Source organism: Fonsecaea pedrosoi, assembly GCF_000835455.1.
Source record: "Fonsecaea pedrosoi CBS 271.37 unplaced genomic scaffold supercont1.3, whole genome shotgun sequence".
Classification (NCBI taxonomy): Eukaryota; Fungi; Ascomycota; class Eurotiomycetes; order Chaetothyriales; family Herpotrichiellaceae; genus Fonsecaea; species Fonsecaea pedrosoi.
The window spans coordinates 1,699,693-1,720,766 of record NW_013550613.1 but is presented as its reverse complement, the minus strand read 5'-3'; the positions used below and the strand labels follow the sequence as shown (position 1 = coordinate 1,720,766).

The following is a 21,074-nucleotide window of genomic DNA, read 5'->3' as shown; positions in this document are numbered from 1 at the left end:
GTTTTACTCCCCTAGACGACGCAAAAGACGTCTATTTCCGTCTGATTGGAGCAGACAGACGCGGGTCCCACGCCGAGAGAAAGCGTCTGCCCGTCGCTTCTCAACTTCGCCTTCTTTGTGCTGATCTCTGATCAATCCTCGTCCCTCATGTTGACGTCCATGTCCTTGTCAAACACCTGGACTTCATTCCTCCGTGGCCCGACGTTCGTACCACTTCTCGTCCTTCCTGACCGAACCACGATGACTACGTTGCCCTCATAGCCATCCGTACCCAGAGAGTCGGGAAGGGCTCATCGGACCCTCGACCATGTCATACTTTCTTCCTTCTTACTTTCAGAAGCGGCTGCTTCGATACGCCCTTCTCCGTCTTGACTTCATCGACTCGGACGAATTCGACCTCGACAACCTGGGGCTGAAATGGGGCCAGCGGACCGTCGTCGAATTGAAGAATGTCGGAATCAAAGTCAAGAGAATCATCGACATCCTCCAACTGCCTGCATCGTTCGCCCTGACCCATGCCTCCGCCAAGCTATTGCGTCTCACCCTCCCAGCGGACCTTCATATCAGTGGTATCGAAATTGAAGTGGAAGGGGTGGAGATAATTGTGGCGGTTCGACCAGACAATACCACAGCTGTCACAGCGTCAGGGAAATCTCGTTCAAAAGCCGGATTTGCCCCCAGCAGGACAGACCGTGCCAACCTACCTAGGTCAAATTCACCACCCGTCCATGACCCTGGTGGCAGATATGGAGAAGCAGGGGGGCCACTGGAGTTGTCCCAAGTGCTGCCCACGTCGGAGGATCTGGCGGCGTCGTTCCTCGAGGCCGAATCGCCCGGAGAAAGAGATGAACTACAAGCCGCACTCGAGTCACAGTCTCAGATGCACATGCAAGAGTCAGTGATATCTTCGGCTTCCAGTGAAGATGTTGGGCTCGGCATGCCTGGAGGGCTTTCGTTACCTACCTTTGTCGCCAATTTTCTCAAAGGTGTGGCAGACCGGTTGTCCGTCAACATCAAGGACGTTAATGTCGTCTTGGAAACGGACCTCTCGACTGGGAGCGCTGGCCCGGTAGAGAATACCAAGTTCATGCTCTCGGTTGGACACATTGCCGTTGACGCCATCGACAAGCCAGAAAGCCTAGAGCCTCAGCCAGATACGAGACGATCAATATCCATCGACGAAGTCCAGCTGTTCGTTTTGTCCGAGTCCGAGACATTCTCAGAGTTCTCTGGCCTGAGTTCGCCGAAGCTAGCCAAACTACACCCTCCACTGTCACACCATGCTAGTGCACGCAGTGACAACAGTGATTTCGCTCGATCAAGCACCACCAGCCTCAGTCAGCACTCCGATCTGCCAAAGTTCTCTCCTGCGTCATTGAGTAATTCTGGACTTGGTTTTGGACTCGAAGATGCAGCATTGTCAGACTCCACCATCTTCGGAAGGCGATCCAGAACCATCCCGGTTCAACTCACTTCAACGGCCGAGACAGAGTCAATCGATAATAGAGCTCATGCCGAAGAAGTGCAACAGTCCGTGGGCCGAGACAGCGACGAACAGTTTGGAATCTCGGACGCCCAGTCAGAGGACCTGGCAGAATCTAGGACATTCACACATGACGAGGCTGAGAGTATGTATATGAGCGCGATGAGTGGGCCACTCAATATGCCGGGTGGGCTTGATTGGTCACGGCCTATGCCAGAGCCCCAACCAGAACAGCACAACGACACTGGAGACGTTGAAGGAAATGACCAGGAGGAGCCACTTGGTGATATATCCAGGACAACAACTCGTGGACCATCACGTTCTGTCAACGAAACTGAAGCATCGAGTGGGGAAAGCATCCTGGATAACAGCCTGGCATCATGCTTTCGCACTCGAATTCTACATGTGAACGCTGTAAACCTCAAGATCCCCCAGCCACATCATGATGAACCGCTGTCAGAAGCTGATCGGTCCACCTCTCCACGGCGTGCAAGTCATGCTTCCCAGATACGCCAGATGCAGATGGGTGGTAGAAATTCCCCAAGCACGTTCCTCAACGAATCCCGGCTTCAATCTCTGCGGAGCACGGATCAAAGCCGAACGGCGAAACTCCCAAAAGACAAACTGAGCATCGAAATCGGAGAGGTTTCGGTAGACCTTGATATTGTGCTGTGTCGAGTGCTCGTAAGAGCCTCGCAAACCATCAACGATGCAATCCCGACGACGATCCCACAGAAATCGAAAGTATCCACGCCATCCCCTGGAATGGCTATCGTGCCCGACGTCAGTTTGAAGACTATAAACCTCAATTTCTGTGAATCGGTCCCGAGAATGCCACCCAGCAAAGTTGGGGTTCAGGCAATTGAATCAATTCTCTCTAGCCAGGAAGCTCTGCTGAAGGTGTCAATTACTTCGATAAGCTACACGGAAGACTCCTCAACAGAGCGTAATCAGCGACTGTCGATATCTAAAATTGCCATGCACCATGGCGCCAGGGAGGTTTTGACATTTGTTGACTCTATCAATGTCCGCGACTCGATAGCCACCAGCTCGATGCTGAGACCTCACGATGTCGTGGTTAACGTGTCGGGAAACCGATACGAGGTCCAAATTAAACCCGTCTACATTGTCCTCGATTTGTTGGTCATCGACGATGTGCTCAGCAGAAGCGGTGGCTTGAGCTCCTTGCTGGACTTGGGAAACTCCATCATATCAACACACACCGTGAAGGGGGCAACTCCTGCGCCGGCTCCAGAACCTTCGAAACTACGGACTGTTAGGTTCAATGACCCTCAAAGACGACCTAGGGCAGACAGCGATTCCTCTTCGACTTTGCCGAAGGTCGATGTTCGAGTCTCGGGTGCTGTTCTAGACTTGATCGGGTCCGAATCGTCAATGCAGATCAAGTCTTCAGCTATCAAAACGGTTTATCGGGACAACAACATAAAGGTGGTGATAGATGGCGCCGCGGTCGAGGGCCCACTGCTCGCCGGTTCTCGGGCTCGTGGAGACATCTACGCCAAAATCCGCAATATCGAAGTACATTATTCGAACTCCCCAGATGATGATGACCTTGACCGACTCCTCTCCCTTATCACCCCTTCCAGCGATAGGTACGAGGAAGATGATGATATCATGGTTGATACCTTGTTGAGGCAGCGTCGGAAAGGCGGCGTTCTACGTCTGACCGTCGGAGATCTTCAAGCTGGTGCCACCGGGTTGCGGTGGGTGCCTCTTCTCACAAAGCTCACCGATGAGATATCGAAACTTTCCTCAGTCGCCAAGTACCTGCCTGAAGATGACCGACCAGGAATCCTCACCTTCGCACTGTTGAAAAAGCTCGATTTCCGCTTCGATGTTGATGAGAAGTTTGGGGTCGTCAGATTACAGGCCGAGCTTATGGAGGGAGCTCACATCAATGTGCCCTCACTTGCTGCCGCTCAGATTGCAGCCTGGTCAGTGTCGAGAAGTGACGAAGATGTGCTGATTGGCGATGTATTGTCTCAGAGCAAAACTGTCATGGGCCCTCCTATGTTCATGTGTCGATTCATCGCAGACGAGATGGAACCGACTGTTCGAATGAAGCTCTCAAATACTTGCATCGAGTACAAGGTCCCAACACTTGTTGCGCTCACCTCGCTTTTCGAACGCCTCAAGGTCGACTATACACCCACCGACAAGCAGAGTTCATCTTCGCAACCCTCGAGCCCGTCCCTGTCGAACGCAGGAGATATGGGCAGCCTAGCACGGAAAGTCAGACTGTCCATAGCCTTCCGAGATTCGGCGATCGCACTAAATCCTGACAAGGGCTTAGCCAAAGGTCTTTTCGTGTTGACAGATGCTGTGATACGCCATGAGAATCAGAAGAGGGGCTCGACAGACAATTTGGACATCAAGAAAGCCTCTCTCCTCATCATTAATGATGCCTCGACCGTTGGGCTGGAATCGGGAAATGTCGACCACAAGCTGTATTTCGAAGAAAACGACCAGGTCCAACAACTTACGAAGGCAGGATTCGTTCCTGTAGGGTCGATATCCGCTGCATCTGCCAACATCAAAGTGATTGAAGACAAACTAACTTCAGAGACGCGGTTGGATGTAGAGTTCCGGAACAATCTCCTGTTCATCGAGACTTGCGCAGACTCCACCCAGACTATGATACAGATTCTGAGCGGCCTTGCGCCACCGTCACCACCTTCTAAGGTTGCTCAATATCGGACTGAGGTTGTCCCAATACAGGATATGTTGGCGTCGTTTACTGGTAATGCTTTTGTCTCAGAGCCTGGACCGCTGCTCGGCCTCCAAGCTTCAAGCAGTGTATCCGCTGTCGGCACCTCTTCGAAGCCCGAGGTTGGATACGACGAGGAGGAAGACGAAAACGAGTTTATGACTGGCATGTATGGGGACGGCGATGATGCTGACGACGAGCTGACCGCGAGCCATGTGGAGTCAGATCTAGGTCGCTCTGTCATGTCCGAAAGTGTGCACATCGCCCCAGTTGATGCTACCGGTTCTGACATCGGCGACGCGGGAGAGAGCGTGATGATGCACAGCCTCCTAGATTTTAGAGCAGATCATTTTATTCCGAAGTCATCAGTTGGCGGCACCGCTCACCGCTGGAATTCGGTCCACAACACCTATGGTCTAGCAAGCGATGCGATAATCGAGCGGTCACCATTGAAGCTTCGCGTCAGGGATGTCCACGTCATTTGGAACCTGTTTGATGGATACGACTGGCAAGCCACGAGGGATACCATATCGCATGCGGTAAAGGAGATTGAGAACAAAGCTATGGCGAGACGCCCGCGCAGCAGCAGCCGAACACCTGGTGTGGAAGACGATGACGAGTCTGTGATCGGGGACTTCTTGTTCAATTCGATCTACATTGGCATCCCAGCGAACAAAGATCCCCGAGATTTGGCGAACGCCATCAACCACGACATCGACGACTTGGTCAGCGAGACAGGGAGCTACGCCACCGGAACAACGGTCACAGCAACTACATCTCGACGCACGTCAGGCACGGTCCCTAGGCAAAAGAAGCTCCGACTCAACCGCAGCAAGCATCACAAGATGACATTTGAGCTGGAAGGTGTCTCGGGCGATTTCCTTGCATTCCCTCCAGGAAGCGGCGAGGTTCAAAGTTCGATCGACGTCCGCATCAGAAAGATCGAGGTGTTTGACCATGTGCCTACGTCGACTTGGAAGAAGTTCGCAACCTACATGCAAGATGCTGGTGAGCGTGAGCACGGTGCCAGCATGGTTCACATCGAAGTTCTCAACGTGAAACCGGTAGCAGAACTGTCGGCCTCGGAAATAGTGCTCAAAGTCAGCGTTCTTCCACTGAGACTGCATGTTGATCAGGATGCGTTGGATTTCTTGACCCGATTCTTCGAGTTCCGAGATGACAGTGCACCGCCGTCGAGTGGTCCCTCCAGCCCACCGTTCTTACAGCGGGTGGAAGTGAACGCCGTGCAGCTCAAACTTGACTACAAGCCGAAGAAGGTAGATTATGCAGGGCTTCGATCAGGACGGACCACCGAGTTCATGAACTTCTTCGTCCTCGACCGTGCAGATATGGTCCTGCGGAGGGTTATCCTGTACGGAGTGTCTGGATTCGATCGACTAGGTATCATGTTGAACAACATCTGGACCCCAGACGTCAGACGAAACCAACTGCCTGGGGTTCTGGCAGGTTTGGCGCCCGTCCGACCTCTCGTGGACGTTACCAGTGGGGTGAGAGACCTCATCGCAGTCCCCATCCGTGAATATCGAAAGGACGGAAGACTTGTTCGAAGCATCCAGAAAGGAGCATTGGCGTTTGCAAAGACGACAGCGACAGAGTTGGTCAATCTCGGGGCGAAGATGGCGATTGGCACACAGCAGATTCTTCAGAATACAGAAGATCTGCTTGTGACTCGCGAACTACAGGGAGAAACGGACGAGGACGATGAGATGCGAAAGCAAATCTCTCTGTATGCCGACCAGCCAATCGGCATCAAGCAAGGATTGCGGACGGCATATGCAAGCCTGGAACGAGATCTATTGATCGCACGAGACGCTATCGTGGCAGTTCCTGGAGAGGTTATGGCCAGTTCCTCAGCCAAAGGCGCGGCAAGGGCGATACTCAAACAGAGCCCGACCATCATCCTGCGGCCGGCGATTGGAGCCACGAAAGCCGTTGGGCAGACATTGATGGGCGCAGGTAATATGCTAGACAAACAGAATCTGAGGAGGATCGATGAGGTGAGTTGTACACATCCAGTCATAGTTTTGATTGTGGGCCAATACTAACGAAGAGTCACAGAAATACAAGCGGCATTGAAAGTTGGTTTTCCTGCCTGTGTTCTCCTCGGAGTTTTGTTTGCAAACCACTCGGTTCCGCGGTGCCATACATACGAAGCGGGGCGTTGGGTAACAGATGGATTGATTGGCTGTGCGCGACTTGCAGCATTGATCATGGCGTTGGATGTTTGCATACAAAGTAGGCGAAGCGTGGAATGAGGATTTTGCTTTCCTGTGCTGAGTGTTTTCCTTGCATGGTGGTCCGCGAACGACCAAACCGAACCGAACCAAACCGGTGAATGAAACGGCGCCACGACTTGAAACGAGAAGAAACATGCCCACCCACCTGAAGATGGCGTGGGCAAGACGATATGAACATAAATTGGAACGAATGAACAGAATGTGCAAATGTCCCAAATGGTACTCGGTACAGAAACCGTGCATGGCGTTGGTTGCTTTTGGATGTCATGGTGGATTGGATTGGGAGGGGCATTTCAGATAGGTCAAGCGAAAGGGCGACTCTTGGAGTATCTAGTTCAAACAGAGCTGTAATCTGCATATCAAGTGGCGCTGTGCTGTGTTGTCTGTAAGTATCCTGTCTAGTTTGCCCTGTTTGTGTTTGTGAGGTGGGTAAGGTACTTGTGCATGTTTGTTCTTGTAGACATGGTGGTCTAAGACAATGCTTTGGGCGGAGCAGCATGCAGAAGCGGTCGGACTACCGTCTGCTACAGCAAGCATGCTCTTCTGACACCGTTCCTCTGCTCAGGCCTCATGATGACTGAATGATGAGGAGGTATGAGGACAGAGTCTGCCTCGCTTCGAGAGAAGACCGAAAGTATGGAGCTCGGACAGGGAGCAGCGTTTCATCAAACCCCGAACCGCCATCCGCAGTCCTTCTCCTCCATGCAATGGGGGATCTTCAAAGAAAAAGGGGGGGGAGACACAATACCTAACCTAGCTCGGAACCGGGGCGTGCGGTCTATATACTCCCCCACCACCTCTTGTGTACGATGGTCCCTAGATGGTGTAAATGGTGTCGAAGACTCATCATTTTTACCCGTTGCCCAGTAGCCGTGGCTGGCTGCCTGTGGCGGACCACTCTTTTTGCGCCTTGTCCTTGAACCTCATACAGGTATGTGTTTTCTAGACGCACGCGACGGTTCTTCTAACAGATACCGACGTGCCGAGGAGGATGAGCTTCGGTGAGGTGATACGTGGTTTTGGACAGTTTACTGCGACGGGGGCTTGAAATTCTCCGATTGGACAAGGTTTGATGGCGGAGTTAGGTCGTGGCAGTGCTCGCAACACTGGCCGACTAGGGTGGGATTGGAGAGTTCGGTGGATAGCTGACTGCGCACAGCCTAGCGATTCGCCTTCTTGGTCTTAAGGTCAGGGCATTATCTCCAGATGCCTCAGGCTGCCTTGTCATTGGTCGCGCCTTTGCTCGTCAGGCTGTGTAACGAGCATGTTTCGATGTGGACTTTAAGCAATGGAGTAATCAATTCTTTTGTATCATGAGCCGCTCGTCCCCTTCCTCAGCCCCAGTCGAGATCTGCCAGGGCAGAATCTCTCTGTCCGCCAGAGATGTAAGGGAAAGGACAGAGAAAGTATAAAGGAACAAACGATGGAGGGAAAAGTAAGAGACACACAAGAGTTAAGTATCGGATCAGTTTGATTCCTGAGGCGTGAATCTCACTACTGACTATTAGTTCCACGTGGCTATTCCAAACGCGTCACTGCGTCACAGTCACTGCCTCCTCACACGAGCACAAGACAAAGAATACCTGAACTCTCTGCTATGGATGCCCCCATCCTTCTCTCTCACGACTCTTTTCCCAACTCCCTCCACAAGATGGACAATATTTTTCGCCGCTTCAGCTCCAGAAAGTCGTTTAAGAACAACTCCTCATCGACCATGTTTTCAAGACAACCACCACCGCCGCCGCCATCTGACCAACCGTCTCAACCATCTCAATTCACCATGGCCTGGGCTAGAAACAATCAGGATCCCAACAACCCCTTTGCTGTCACGACTCCCACGCGTCGTCCACAACCACCACAAGCAGCCGAGCCACCTCCACCTTATTCCCCTAGTTCCTCAACCCCCAAGAGCAACAACAACAACAACAACACCGTCGGCCCCCCCTATCCCACCAATGACCTGCACAATCCCGCTCAAGTCGACAATGACTCACCCTACGCCTTCCTACGCTCCTTTGACACCATCTTCCTGATCGACGACTCTGGCTCCATGGCTGGCCGCTCGTGGCGAGAGACCGCTGCTGCACTCGCTGCCATCGCGCCCATCTGTACGGCCCACGACCCGGACGGTATCGATGTCTACTTCCTGAACCATCGCAACCCACACACCCCCGCGGGCAGTCCAGGTGGGTACACAAACATCACCACCACTGCGGCGGTGCAGAACCTCTTCCGAAATGTGCGACCGTTCGGGGGAACGCCCACGGGTACGCGCCTCAACACGATCCTAAAACCGTATCTCTCAGAACTAGCCGATTCGCTCGACCGCCAGGCCCGCCTCGCGCGTAACGGGACCACGGTGCCAGTGGTGAAACCACTCAATATCATTGTCATCACCGACGGCGTGCCTTCGGACGACGTCGAGAGCGTGATCGTTAATGCCGCTCGCAAACTCGACGCCCTGTCCGCCGAGCCTTGGCAGGTTGGCATTCAATTCTTCCAGGTCGGCCGTGAACCCGAAGCCCGGGACATGCTCCGCGAGCTGGACGATGCGCTAAGCGGCGAATACCACATCCGCGACATGGTTGACACGGTACCCTGGAACGGCAAGGGCGGTGGCGAGGAGGGCCGAGAAGGTCTCACCGCGCAGGGTCTGCTAAAGGTGTGTCTAGGCAGCGTAGTCAGACGGTGGGATCGGCGGAGTATTTGATTAGGGACGGGGGGCGAACAAAAAATAGAAAGGCGTTCCTGACCGATTGATGGTCAAAATCAGTCATCGAATCCCATTGTCTACTACTGTACTTGGGGAGGACCTTTGCAATCCAGATGCCGGCGTGCATGAGTTTAAACGTATTAGCTATTACCATCCTCACTACTGCATGAGGATCCAACGCACAGTTTTGGTGCCGAACCACCGATAGCATGCCAATCATAGTCATCATCATTATTACTACAGCTTCAATCCACTGATTATTGTTGATGTTTGATGTTGATGTTGTTTTTAGTATCGTAGCGAGGACAAGGAAATTCCTCTGTCATAGTCACCACTGGTGCATACAAGTACATGTGTTGGGTGTGTGTCACCCATGTGTCTGGGACATACATGATTACCTAATACATGTATCTAGACCTATCTACAATAATACTATGACTATTATCATATGCGTGGGCTGGTATGCGGTTATGTATGGCTCCAAGCCAATCGTGCTTTACCATTCCCAATCCGATTCTTCATCTTACAATTCTCGTTCAACGAGGGGGGGGGGGGGAGTAACGGTTAAAGTGATACCGGTGGTTTTGCATCTTGCCCTGTATTTCCTGCCGAGTTATGTACATACGGGGCTGAGTGGTTACAGAATGTCTACTCCCCAGGAAGAGTGAGTATGTTCGTAGTACATGCGTGATATGTATGCCGTACAAAATACTCCCGGGTCGGGGCAGGGGCGGGACAGGGCACGACAGGGCAAGGCAGGGGCGCTCGTGGGTGGGGCGCGACAAGGCGATATACCCCAAGGTACGACGTATGGTATGTACAAAACCTCCTCTCCGAGATGTCTTTTCCCTCCCTTGTCCACAAAACGTCTTTTAACATTCCCAGAACAAGCCCTGCTCTCGTACCGCAGTAGCCCGGCAGTGCCTGGCCGCATTGCCGCATCGCTGCATACTGTAGTACAAGTACGCATTCATGTTTGCGGTGCATGCACAGTAATTCACAGTGAGTACGGGGTAGTTTAGGTCGTATTCAGCCTGTATGCTTAAAAGGAAGACTATGTAGAACCGCGGTAAACAATATTATGCGTCGCGTCCCGGATAGAGGAATACAAGTACATGTGTTGACTGACGCCCGCTAGAAGCACTAACTACCCACTTGTCCAGGTACTACTGTCCATCTCCAGCCCATGCCTAGGATCCGTTCACCGAGGAGCATCCAGAAGCCCTTGATGTTGCCTCTACATTCATTCCCATTCCCGATCATGCGGCATCCGAAGGAAAATAAAAAAAAAAACAATACTAAGATGAATTTTGTCGCGCTCGTCGTCTGGTATGACGATCTCCACCAGAACTGATTTCAACAAAGATGATATGGAGCTTCCAGGTGTTGGTGCGCAGATCATCCCCTCACAACCCAGCTTAACTGAGAAAGGCCTGGATGCCGTCGCGGCGGAAAGAGACAATGTCCTCATAACCCGCTACATCGGCCTTTCCACCGACCAAGACACACTGCAGTCTTCAAGCCTCCATCATCAATGCCTCTCCGCTCAGTAAGTTACCAAACTCACGTGTCCATCTCCCAGCGCTGCGCATGCCAGTAACATGCGGTGTGGATGGTATGCCGTTGCTACTATCGGAGCCTGATGCCCCCTCACCGCGAGACTGCCGCCAACAACATGCGCCATCCGACTGCTGGAGGGCTCAAAGGTACCCAGTGTATCGCCATTTGTATTGAACGACTTGACTTCATGTTTGTCGGTGCCCACCGCGAAGACCGGAGCATGTTCGTGTACCGAGAGGCTGCGGAGCAGGGTCATTGGGCCTCCCGCCAGGGATGCCGTGGAGCTGGTACTTCCAATATTACTCGTGCCATCTTTGCCATAGTCGGGCTTCAATGGTGAAGGTGTCGACGATGTAGCGTTCATCGTCAATACAGCCTTGTCATTCCGCAGATCCCACAACTTCACCTCACCATTCCTGCTCCCAGAAATGAGTTCACGGACGCCACCACGTTGCATGTGAATGTTCGTTATCCACTGTCTGTGTTCGCGCCAGAGTTTGACCATGGCAGTTCGAGGGTTGAGTCGCTGGTCAAATACGCGGATTACACCATCTCCGAAACCCGCAATGAAAATCTGCCCTGCCACCTGATCACTAGTCAGGCTGGTCACACAGCTAGAACTGCGTGCTGGAATGTCGCCAACACAAAGCTCTGTCGCGGCATTCCACACTTTGATAACCTTGACGTCCCCAGCCACGAGAGCCTTGCCTTGGCCCTGTTGCCAGTCAAAGACCAATCCGGCATTCTTGTTGCTGGGGATCAGCTCCGTCAAGGCCCTGAACGCAGTAATCACCTTGACGTCTGCTGAACTCTGATAGTTTCGATACACTTTGAGAACACCATCGGAACTACCCACCATCAGCAGGGGCTGATCGTCCTCGTTTAAGAATTTTGCATCGTTGATCCTGCTTCCAGTAGGATTTCCATTGCTGAACCGACTCAGTTGCTCATTGTTCTGGAAATCCCATATGGTGACGGTGTCCTTGTCATCGGTAACGGCAAGGTGGCTATCGAACTGATGGAACGTCAGCTTCATTGGCTGGCTCTGGTTGTTGAGAAACCCTTCGTAGCGGGTCCATTTGGAGCTTCCCGCCACGGCTTTCAGTGGCTGATTGTCAGCAATGATCTTTTCGTTGCGGTTCCGCCGCCAGAGTCTTGAGTTGTAGTCCGCTGATCCCGGCTCATCTGGGTCATTGGGTCTCATCTGTGGTTCGCGGAAATATTCGGTTGACCAATCTAGCAAAGTACTTGGAAGAGGGAAAATCGCTCGCATTTTCGGTTCGGGAGGAACGAAGCCTGCGGAAGTAGGCAGAACGGCAGAGTGATACGATCCTGGGGTGCTTCTCGCATCGGAAGTTTCTGGTGGGCGGCTCCATTCAGGTGGGAGACGACTTCGAGGAGTATTGACTGGTTGCACAAGTTCTCTTGTTTTCGTGGGAGATGGCTGAGGGCTGTTTTGATTGGAAGAGGTCGAAGGACTAGGAGAACCCGTCCCAAATGCGAGGTTGCGCAGGGAGCTGCCAGCCCTCTTCAGACTCAGGGACAAATAGCTCTGCTGTTTCGCCAATGCGGGAGGCGGAGTGCCGGGTTGTTTTTCGACTGTCCTGAGTGAATCGCGGGACGGGACTTTCTCAAGCTGGGACTCTTCCCGTTTCGAGAACCGCAGCAGGTCATCAATGACTGCCATAGCCATCTGACTCATGGGCGAGTTGATCAATGTCTCGTGCACATGGTCGACAATGCTTGAAGCATTCCGGGCAATTTCGGGGTGCGGATCGACCGACAGCATCAAGATTTGAACCCAAATCGAGCCGTAAATCGTGTTTGCAGACACTGGCATCCACTTGAGAGAGTCACCAGCTTCGCCACTAGTCGACTGGGACTGCTTGTACGGGTGTCTATCCCTTTCTTCCACGAGCTGCTCGTAAGCAACCACGATAAACTTGTTCTCGTAGCGCTTCACAAAATGAGACAGGAAGACAACCAGTTCTTTCCTCACCAACGTGCTGCCATCGGTTGTCATAAAGAGGACAGAAGAGGCGATTCCTTCTTCGATCTGGGACACCTGATCGGTCAGGTCTGGAATGCCGAGAAAGTTGGTCAGAGCATGGAGCATGGCCGCTCGAACTTCTGGGACGGGATCAAGTGACAATTCACAGAGTCTGGCATGAGCCATGCAACGAATACCCATCCATTTGGCATCGGCATACTCGCACCACAACATACTGAGACACAAACAGGACCATTGTCGCAGCAAGGGATTTTCAGGCTCTGCCATGTTGAGCAGGCAGGCATTGAAAAGCTCGGGCAACAAGCAGACTGTCTGGCCTGGAGGATATCTCTTGCAGAACGTGGCAACTATGAAGGCACACATGGCTCGATGCTCGCTGGCATTGCCCACAGGAATGTCTGAACGAGGGTTCATGATGGAAATAAAATAGTGAATGCCGTTGTCCTTGAGCAAATCGTTCTGTACCGTGTAGTCGACCGCCATGATTCGAGCCCAGATGAAAACCATTACCGGCTTGAGCTCTAGCGAGGCTGCTTGGAGAAGCTTCACTACATAAGGGAAGATTCCAATGCTCAAAGCTAGATGAACTGCCCACGGTCCGAGGTCCAAGAATTTGCTGAGTAGAATCAGGGCACGGAGGCGATGCACTTGACTAAGAAGGACTTGCAGAACGATCGGCAACTGGTCCGGGGCTCGATCTTTGGTGGGTCCAGAGCTGAGATAGACCTCGAAGGCTGTAAGCTGCTCCGAAAAGAAGGTCGAGTGTTGGTATTCATAGACTCGTTTCCCTTCTTCGGCTTCACGGAGCATAGGAAGCTGTGCCAACACCATCTCCATGGCCAAGTCCCAACTTTGCCACAGAGGATGTCGATGTGTTTCGGGCAGCGCGGGCGACGAGATTGGATGACAATGGTTAGCCCTCATGATTCGCTCGCTCAGTAAGAAATTGCGGAACAATGCTGCGACCATAAGATCTTGACGGAAAAGCTTCTTAAACAAATGTCGTGGTAAAATGTTCCAAGCAATCGTGTCCGTTATAGCTGTAAAAATCCAGTTGAGCTCCCCAAGAGGACTCCGTCGGTCCTGCAGCCGTCCGGGTACGGGTATTTTGCCATCTTCGATCGTAGGACCATTGGGAAGTGGATTCTGTAACACAAAGTATCTCAGTGCGATATCTATCGGTGTCGTCAAGCAACACGTGAAAAGATCGGCAGGCAGTTCTGGGTTTGTGGGCAACATTTCGGTCCTCCCACAAGCCGCCAACTGGATGCAATCCCCATAGTTTTGAATAGGTGCATTGGGATCTCGTTTCTTGAGCTCCTCATTTTCCTTTTCATGCTTCGCCAGAAATGTGTCAAAGTTGTAGACAATGTTTCCCGCATGAGACACGTCGTAGACAAACAGACTGGGCCCTCCTAACCAGGCCTGCAGATCGTAAAGGCCCACAGGTATGTACTGAGTGTAGTTTTTGTTGAAGACCCAGATCTCTCCCGAGGGGGTGGGCAGCGGCACGCCGTGACCGTTGTAGTGAAAAAGAACCCTCTCGTCCTTCGCATTCCGACGCAATGAAATGCAAAAGCGTTTTGTCTCGTCAATTGAGGGATCGAGGTATTGTTTGTATCTTGTCCGCAGACTCAGCGATTCGTATTGCTCCTGCAGGCGTTTCCCAATTTGCTCCATCGTCTTGGTCGTACCACCACTACTTCCCGTTGGGTCGACCCAGGCTTCGAGCTTCGCAGTGGGGTTTGTCTTGATCACATCAGGAGGATCCACACCGATGTTGAGACAGATGGCTAATGCAGCGGAAACGGTCTTCATACGATCTTTCATGCGCCAATCCACACTGGGGAACTGCTTGGATTCCTCCGACAACGACCCGTTGCTTTCATGCCGCTTTTCCGTGTAATACATGTAAAAGGTCGAGTGTAACAACGACAGGTATTCGTTCGACGTGTACTCATCATCCCAGCCATGCCGAATGTGCGCCAGTTTATCTTCTGCGGGGATCTTTGGAAGTGTCTCTTTGCGCCGGGGCCCAAGATCGCTCTTCGTGCGCTGCAGCAAGGCAATCGGTCTTGCTGTCAAGTAGTCTTCCGCTTCTTGAGGTATTATTCTTGGGGTAGAAGGCCCGTTTGGTTGGCCTCGAGCTGGGACGCTGAGCGGCGACGGCTGTTTGAAGATGGAGTTTGATGAGAAGCGGCCTCCATCCTCGAGCATGTGATGAGATGTTGATTGATCCCCCTCTTGAGTTGCAGGCCTGCGGCGGTTCACATCGAGGAGACCCAGTCCCCCGGACGCTGGGACATTGTGAGAAGCCATGGTCTCCGCAATGGGTGTAGCTAGAACAGGTCCGCGCATGGACAACGAACCATGACACTTGGAACCGTCATGTCACACAGAGAGGCTCTCGTGGAGTCGAAGGATAGGTAGGATCAACTGGTTGGTGGGCGAAAACAGCGGTGACTTGAAAGAGATGTGAGCTCACGAGAGCAAACAGACTGGCGGCGTAAGGTTATTCCTCAATGTTTCGCGGCCTGCTTGGTACGGCTAGGAGTTCGCGATTGAGTATGAAAAGTATCTTTGCTTGGAACACCCAAATAGTAGAGCAAGCATGGTTGTGACACGCTTGACCAAAAATCCTGCCTGCAGCAGAATGCGGGGAGGCGCACGAGCGCAGCCTTGCGGAACAAGTAAATTCAGGGTCACGTGACTTTATCTCAGCCTTACAAGACTACCTCGTACATCTTGCTACACAGCCTCGTAGACTCGAACCGCATAACGCGATATTGCTACACTTGTCGATATTAGTTACATGTAGGTATTTGACGTCCATTCATTTAACTTGAAACACATTCTGCCAGACCCAACCAACCACATCCATCTCTGATCCAGTAGTCCACAATTCTGCGCTCAACGACCTGGCAATTAAAACTACATTGAGCTCCTAACCAGTAGACAGCTCCATGAAACTTGTTTCATCACTGTCATCCGCATATTGGGCTCCCAGAAGGTACGACAACTCCAATAAGAATGTAAAAACAGAGGTCGAGGTTGTTCACACACGCCCCGGACCTTTTCGTTAATGTCACAATGAATTTGAAGTAGGATTTCATCAAGCAACAGCCGACGTCTCTCGTGTTCCACTTTCTTCCTCTTCAAGCCTCCGCCTCCAGCTAGCGAGATTATCGCTCAGCTCTGTCCCATGACTCTCTGTTGTAGGTGTCCTTTCCGAGTCAAAAGTTGTGCTGAGCCGATAGTTGTTCCTACTCGTGCTCTCCCATTGTGATCGTAGCGTTTCCAGTTCAGAGGCCAGGTTGTCCAGAGCGATGGACCCCCGGTCGTCTCGAGACAAAGCGTCATCATTGACCGACATATCCGTCAGTGTGGAGGTGCTTTCCTCTCGGTTGTGCCCCAGTCCAGGGATCCCATGGGGCAGAGGTTGTAATTGTGACTGCCGTCGATAGTTTCCTACAGACTGACCAACTTGATCAAGGAGCATTGTCACTCGGCTTTCCGCCTCTTCCGCTTGTTTTTCAAGCATGGAGTTTTCTGACTTGAGTTGTTCTAGCTCTTTGCCCAGTCTTTGTGCGGTTTGTGTAAGCTCCTCGTAGCTGGCTTTCTGCTGGTCCCTTTCTGTCTGAACCTTTGTGAGGTCTGACTTCAACGACGTCATGTTCGACTCTAGTTGAGCAATCTGCTTGCTCGTCTGGGTCTTCATCTCCTCGATTGAAGCTTGAAGTTGCTTTCGTTCCTCGTCCCAGGTCGAGGTGTCCGGTGCTGTCCCAGAAGCCGCACTCGTGCTTCGAGCAGTTTCCAGCTCGCCAGTCAATTGGGCATTTTGGGATTTGTATTTGGTGAGCTCCTCCTTCATTTTCTTCAGCATCTTCTCAGTGCCCTTGACGTAATGGACGGCAGATTGATAATCGTTTTCAAGCTGCTCCAACTTCTCCTTGTAGGTGCTGTCAGCCTCTTGCATACGAGCCTCGAATTGACTCTTAGTCTCCTCGTGGGCTTTGATGCTGGCTTGTAATTGTTGATCAAGTTCTCGGAGACGAGCTTGCTCCGGCGTGCCAAATCGAGAGCTTGGAGAATGATCGAATATGGGCGACCGTCTCACGTCAGAGACATTTATGCCGCGCTCGCCTAGCAGATCCTTGAGAGCACTGTGCTGAACAGCAAGAGCACTGGCATCACGTTGAGACATTTCAAGGTTCGATCGTAGCTCACGGATCTCTGCCTGATAGTTTTGTGCATCCCGCAAAGTGGCCTGTAGTTGCCTCCGGATCTGGAGAGCCTCGCGGCTCGACTGTTCTTGATACGCTTCCAGTCCAGCAATCCGTTCTTCTGCATTACGTAGTTTCTGCGCTGCCTTATCTGCTGCTTCCTGGTTGCGCTTGGCCAAATTCGAGGCTTGTTCGGCTGATTCACGAAGAGCGGCTATTTTCTGATCGGCGACAGTGTCTTGTTTAGAGCCTGTGTCGACAGATGACAGTTTGGCCAGGCCGACAAGCAGCGCCTCACGATGAGTCGCAGCTTCTCTGGCGTGAGTTTCGGCCAACTCTTCAGCATCATGTAGGCGTTTCGAGACAGTTTCCAGTTCCGTGGTCCTATCTTCGTGTTCGGCTCGCAGTTGAGACAGTTTTTTCTCGGCAACTTCTCTTTGCACACGCTCTTCCTCAATCTGGCGCTCGTAAAGGCTCACCTTGCTCGTGGATGCTGTGACGGCAGCCTCTAGGGCAGCCATCGAAGAAGTGTGATTCGTTAGTCGCGACGATGTGTCCTCGTGCGTCTTGACCAAACTCTCATGATCGACCCGCAGAGTCCGCAACTCTTCTTCGACCTCAGCCCTGCGGCCTGCCTCTGCTCGAGCTAGACTTTGGGCTTCGTAAAGTTCTGCACGAAGTCCCTCGAGTTCTGCCGGGTTTCGATTCTTGCTCAGCTCATCATAGCGGAGCTGGAGAGCATCCACAGATTCTTCTGCCACTTCTCGAGCTTTCCGTTCGGACGCAAGGTCGTTGTTCAAAGAATCAAGCTTGGCCTTCAGCTCAGACTGTGCAGCAAGGGCCAAGGCAAGGCGGCGTGTAAGGTCAGTAAAACGTTCTTGCTCATCAGGCTCTCGCGACGCATCAGGTTGTGGTGTGCTACGCTGACTACCACCATGAGCCGCGAGCTTGGCCCTTGCATACGCAGCTTCCGTGACGGCGGCATCACGCTGATGTTCCACCTCGGCGATCCGTCTGGCCATAGATGCAGCTTGCGTCTCCATGGCTTCTTGCATCTTGATGATTTCCGTTCTCATGGCCATGAAGGCTTCCATTAGTGGCCGATCGTCGTCGGTGACCTTGCTGACGGCTCGCTCGTCAAACGTGGGACTAGAGGAAGCGCCAGTGTGGTAACCTTGCTTCCGAGCCAGAGCCAACTCTGAAGCATACCAGGCGTTCGTCTTCTTTGCAGTTTCCAACTCTTTCAACAGCGCCTCTTGGTGAGGATTCATCTTGGGAGATTTGGGTTCGTCGCCTGGCATACTTCGTAAACTTCGATTATCACCTTGTACTTCCCCATGATGTCTGCCGGATGATGAACGTCCCAGGTACCCGTCCTCGGTGCTATCGATGGAACCTTGAGCCCTTTGTGACCTGAGCGATCGTTGTCTAGCAACACCGCTACTCATGAGAGGAGCCGCTTCACCTGCTTCCATAGCCTTCGCCTTTGATTCGGTCCGCTGAGTTGGAGTCCTGCGGCCGAAAGTGCTCGGACTTCCTTCACGGCTGGGTCTAATGTTCTCTTTTTGAACGTCTCTCACTGCTTGGGGCTGCATCACACCCTCTTGAGGCACAGTTCGACCGCCATCCGGGCCGGGTGCAGTGCTTCTTGTGTCCAGCGGAGAACCATTGTACCTGGCTTTTGGTCCGTTAGGGGCATTGGGAGGAGAATGTACACCATTCGTCCGCGGCGTTGGCGCCTGCCCCTGAGGGGGAGGTCCAGCGGGCGCCTGTGCCATCGATGCCCGCGGCAGCCGTGACTGTGAGCTACTTTGTCCAGCCGGGTCTGGTCGTTGAACCGGACCGCCTGAGAATTGCTCGCGAGTTGCATTTTGACTCCTTGCTCCTTCTCGTGATGTCGAACGGATGGGCATAGCAGATCGTGCTTCGGTACTTGGTCTTCGAGTTGGGCTGTTCGGTTGCCTCGGATCTATAGGTTGGCCACTCGCCGGTGCATCGTTTGGATAACGAATCTTTGCAGTATCCAGTACATAAACCATACTTAGCTCCGCAGGATCCCGAGGCGCGGAACTAGGCTCTCCAGCAAGGACGATGATTTTGTCGCGGTATGCTGTCATACTGTGGCCGGATCTGGGCGAGGGCGACGGGCCCATGTTTTGGAACGTGTACCATCGTTTTGACGAGATGCGGAAGGCTGCTAGATCACCAAGATCTGTGCCTTCTTCGGTCCTACCACCAAAGATATACATCACGTCATTGACCAACGCAGCGGAGTGGCCCTCCCGGGGAGCAGGAATATATCCTATGCAGTCTTGCTGCGTCCAGACATTGGTGACGGGACTGTACGTCCAGACATCGTTGAACCACTGAGTGCCATTGGTGCCTCCAAACCTACGGACGGATTGATTAGACGAGATTCGACTGGTGATCACGGTCCACTTACAGGAATAACTGGTCGTTGTAGCTAACAATCGTGTGATTCGTTCTTGCAGCAGGCACTTTCGCATTCGGCCCGACAACGTCGTCGCCCGTGTTTTGTATTAGAAACTCCCACTGATTTGCCGGGTTCTGTAGGGCGTTCAGGTCGAAAGCTATTAGATCATTGAAGAAATAACCCTCAACCTGACCTCCAAAGATGTATATCTTGGAGCCCAGAATATTGAGGGTATGACCATATCGGCCAGAAGGTCGTGGACCCGGAGGCGCGGCCCGAGACCATTGTCGAGAAGCTAGAGGATGGTGAGCAATGTTCACCGGCACAGAAACACAGGACCAATCCACTCACAAGTATTAAGCAGGTACAGAGTGTCGTCTAGCACGTCGTTATCATCCATCTTAGTGTCACCGCCAAATACGATGAAAGCGTTGCCAACCAGCAGACTTGCGTGTCCGACGCGGGGGCCGGGTCCCTCCGAAACTGTCGCGATAGGATAACAGGACAGACTTCCACCGCCGGACTCGACCATCCACAAGTCGCCCCGAACCATGGAACCGTTGATGAGGCCCCCCATAATATAGATATCACCATCTTTTGAGGCAATTGCGTTCACAGCCGCGCCATAGCGAGGGAAAGGATTAGATTGCGCAGTAGTGAAATTCAATCGTCGCTGCGACCAGGGATAGAGGGCGGCATTGGGAACTTGAGTCGGCTGTGTAGCCGTCGAGGGTCGTGGCTACGCACAACCATAGTCAGCGCTTCCGTTCAGTATCGATGTCAATCGAAGAATTTTGACGTACCCCAGATTCTGACTCTGATCTCTCGCGCCGTGGATAAGCAGGTCCAGCGGCCAGAGTCGAGTTCATGGAACTCAGGGAACCGTTTGGATTCGAACTTGCATTAGGATTAGGAGGAGGCGATTGAGTCGATCTCTCGCCGGTGCTGTCAATGGAACCGTTGGCACCTGACGAAGTCGGGGTGCCGTCAGAAGTATGGATATTTCGACTCGCTGGGGGCAAGCCCGAGGCGGGCGGCGCGTTCTTCCTGCTTTTGAAGAGAAACGCCATTGTTCGTGACTTCGCAACGTTGGGACTCGGGGACGTAAGGCCAGATGAGACACGGGTGTGTTAGATGCGCAGGACTTGCGCGGACCGAACCATCCACCTCGCTCAAGCACAATCCATCGTCCCGGCATACAACGAGGAGGGCGACCAGAAAGGACAGGAATCGTATTCCAGGACCACAGGTCGCGATGAATTCAATGGATTATGCAAGGTGGTCGATGCTGTCTCCCAGTTCGATTCTGGCTGCCAAGGGAAGGCTTATGCAGGCACCGGGAGCCCCCCAATTAATTCCAACGCGATCAAAGGTGCGGACGCGCTCGTGCAGAAGAGTCGGTGCGGGCTAACAATTGCCAATCGGAGGCAAGGGCTGGCACAACGCGAGCAGTGATAAGTAGATACAGAAGCGACAGAAACCAAACTGAGACTGATGCGGTGATGATGGCGACGATGAAGAATAGTATGGACTCAGGAGAATTATTTTCTTGTCGAGCAAGACTAAGTGTCGCCCACCGCGCAGCCTGGCACCACCGACGAGGGACTAGGTACTCCTCCTGGGTGGGCAGTTGGCACCCTTGGAAGGCACGGGAGGGTGAGGGC

The 21,074-nt window shown here is 52.7% G+C and overlaps 4 protein-coding genes across 4 annotated transcripts; 2 read left to right on the top strand and 2 right to left on the bottom strand.

Moving 5' to 3' along the window:
* Nucleotides 1–307: 307 nt before the first annotated feature.
* Z517_04504 (uncharacterized protein) lies at nucleotides 308–6,277 on the top strand (the record flags this gene model as incomplete). The annotated part of the gene is made up of 1 exon (XM_013429833.1): nucleotides 308–6,277. The coding sequence occupies one exon, from the start codon at nucleotides 308–310 to the stop codon at nucleotides 6,275–6,277; it is 5,970 nt and encodes a 1,989-aa protein (XP_013285287.1).
* Nucleotides 6,278–8,120: 1,843 nt separating this feature from the next.
* Z517_04503 (uncharacterized protein) lies at nucleotides 8,121–9,179 on the top strand (the record flags this gene model as incomplete). The annotated part of the gene is made up of 1 exon (XM_013429832.1): nucleotides 8,121–9,179. The coding sequence occupies one exon, from the start codon at nucleotides 8,121–8,123 to the stop codon at nucleotides 9,177–9,179; it is 1,059 nt and encodes a 352-aa protein (XP_013285286.1).
* Nucleotides 9,180–10,728: 1,549 nt separating this feature from the next.
* On the bottom strand, nucleotides 10,729–15,072 carry Z517_04502 (uncharacterized protein; the record flags this gene model as incomplete). Its single annotated transcript, XM_013429831.1, has 1 exon — nucleotides 10,729–15,072. The coding sequence occupies one exon, from the start codon at nucleotides 15,070–15,072 to the stop codon at nucleotides 10,729–10,731; it is 4,344 nt and encodes a 1,447-aa protein (XP_013285285.1).
* A 793-nt stretch (nucleotides 15,073–15,865) lies between these two features.
* Nucleotides 15,866–20,480, bottom strand: Z517_04501 (uncharacterized protein; the record flags this gene model as incomplete). The annotated part of the gene is made up of 4 exons (XM_013429830.1): nucleotides 15,866–19,367; nucleotides 19,420–19,705; nucleotides 19,762–20,149; nucleotides 20,214–20,480. The coding sequence occupies 4 exons, from the start codon at nucleotides 20,478–20,480 to the stop codon at nucleotides 15,866–15,868; spliced, it is 4,443 nt and encodes a 1,480-aa protein (XP_013285284.1).
* Nucleotides 20,481–21,074: the final 594 nt, after the last annotated feature.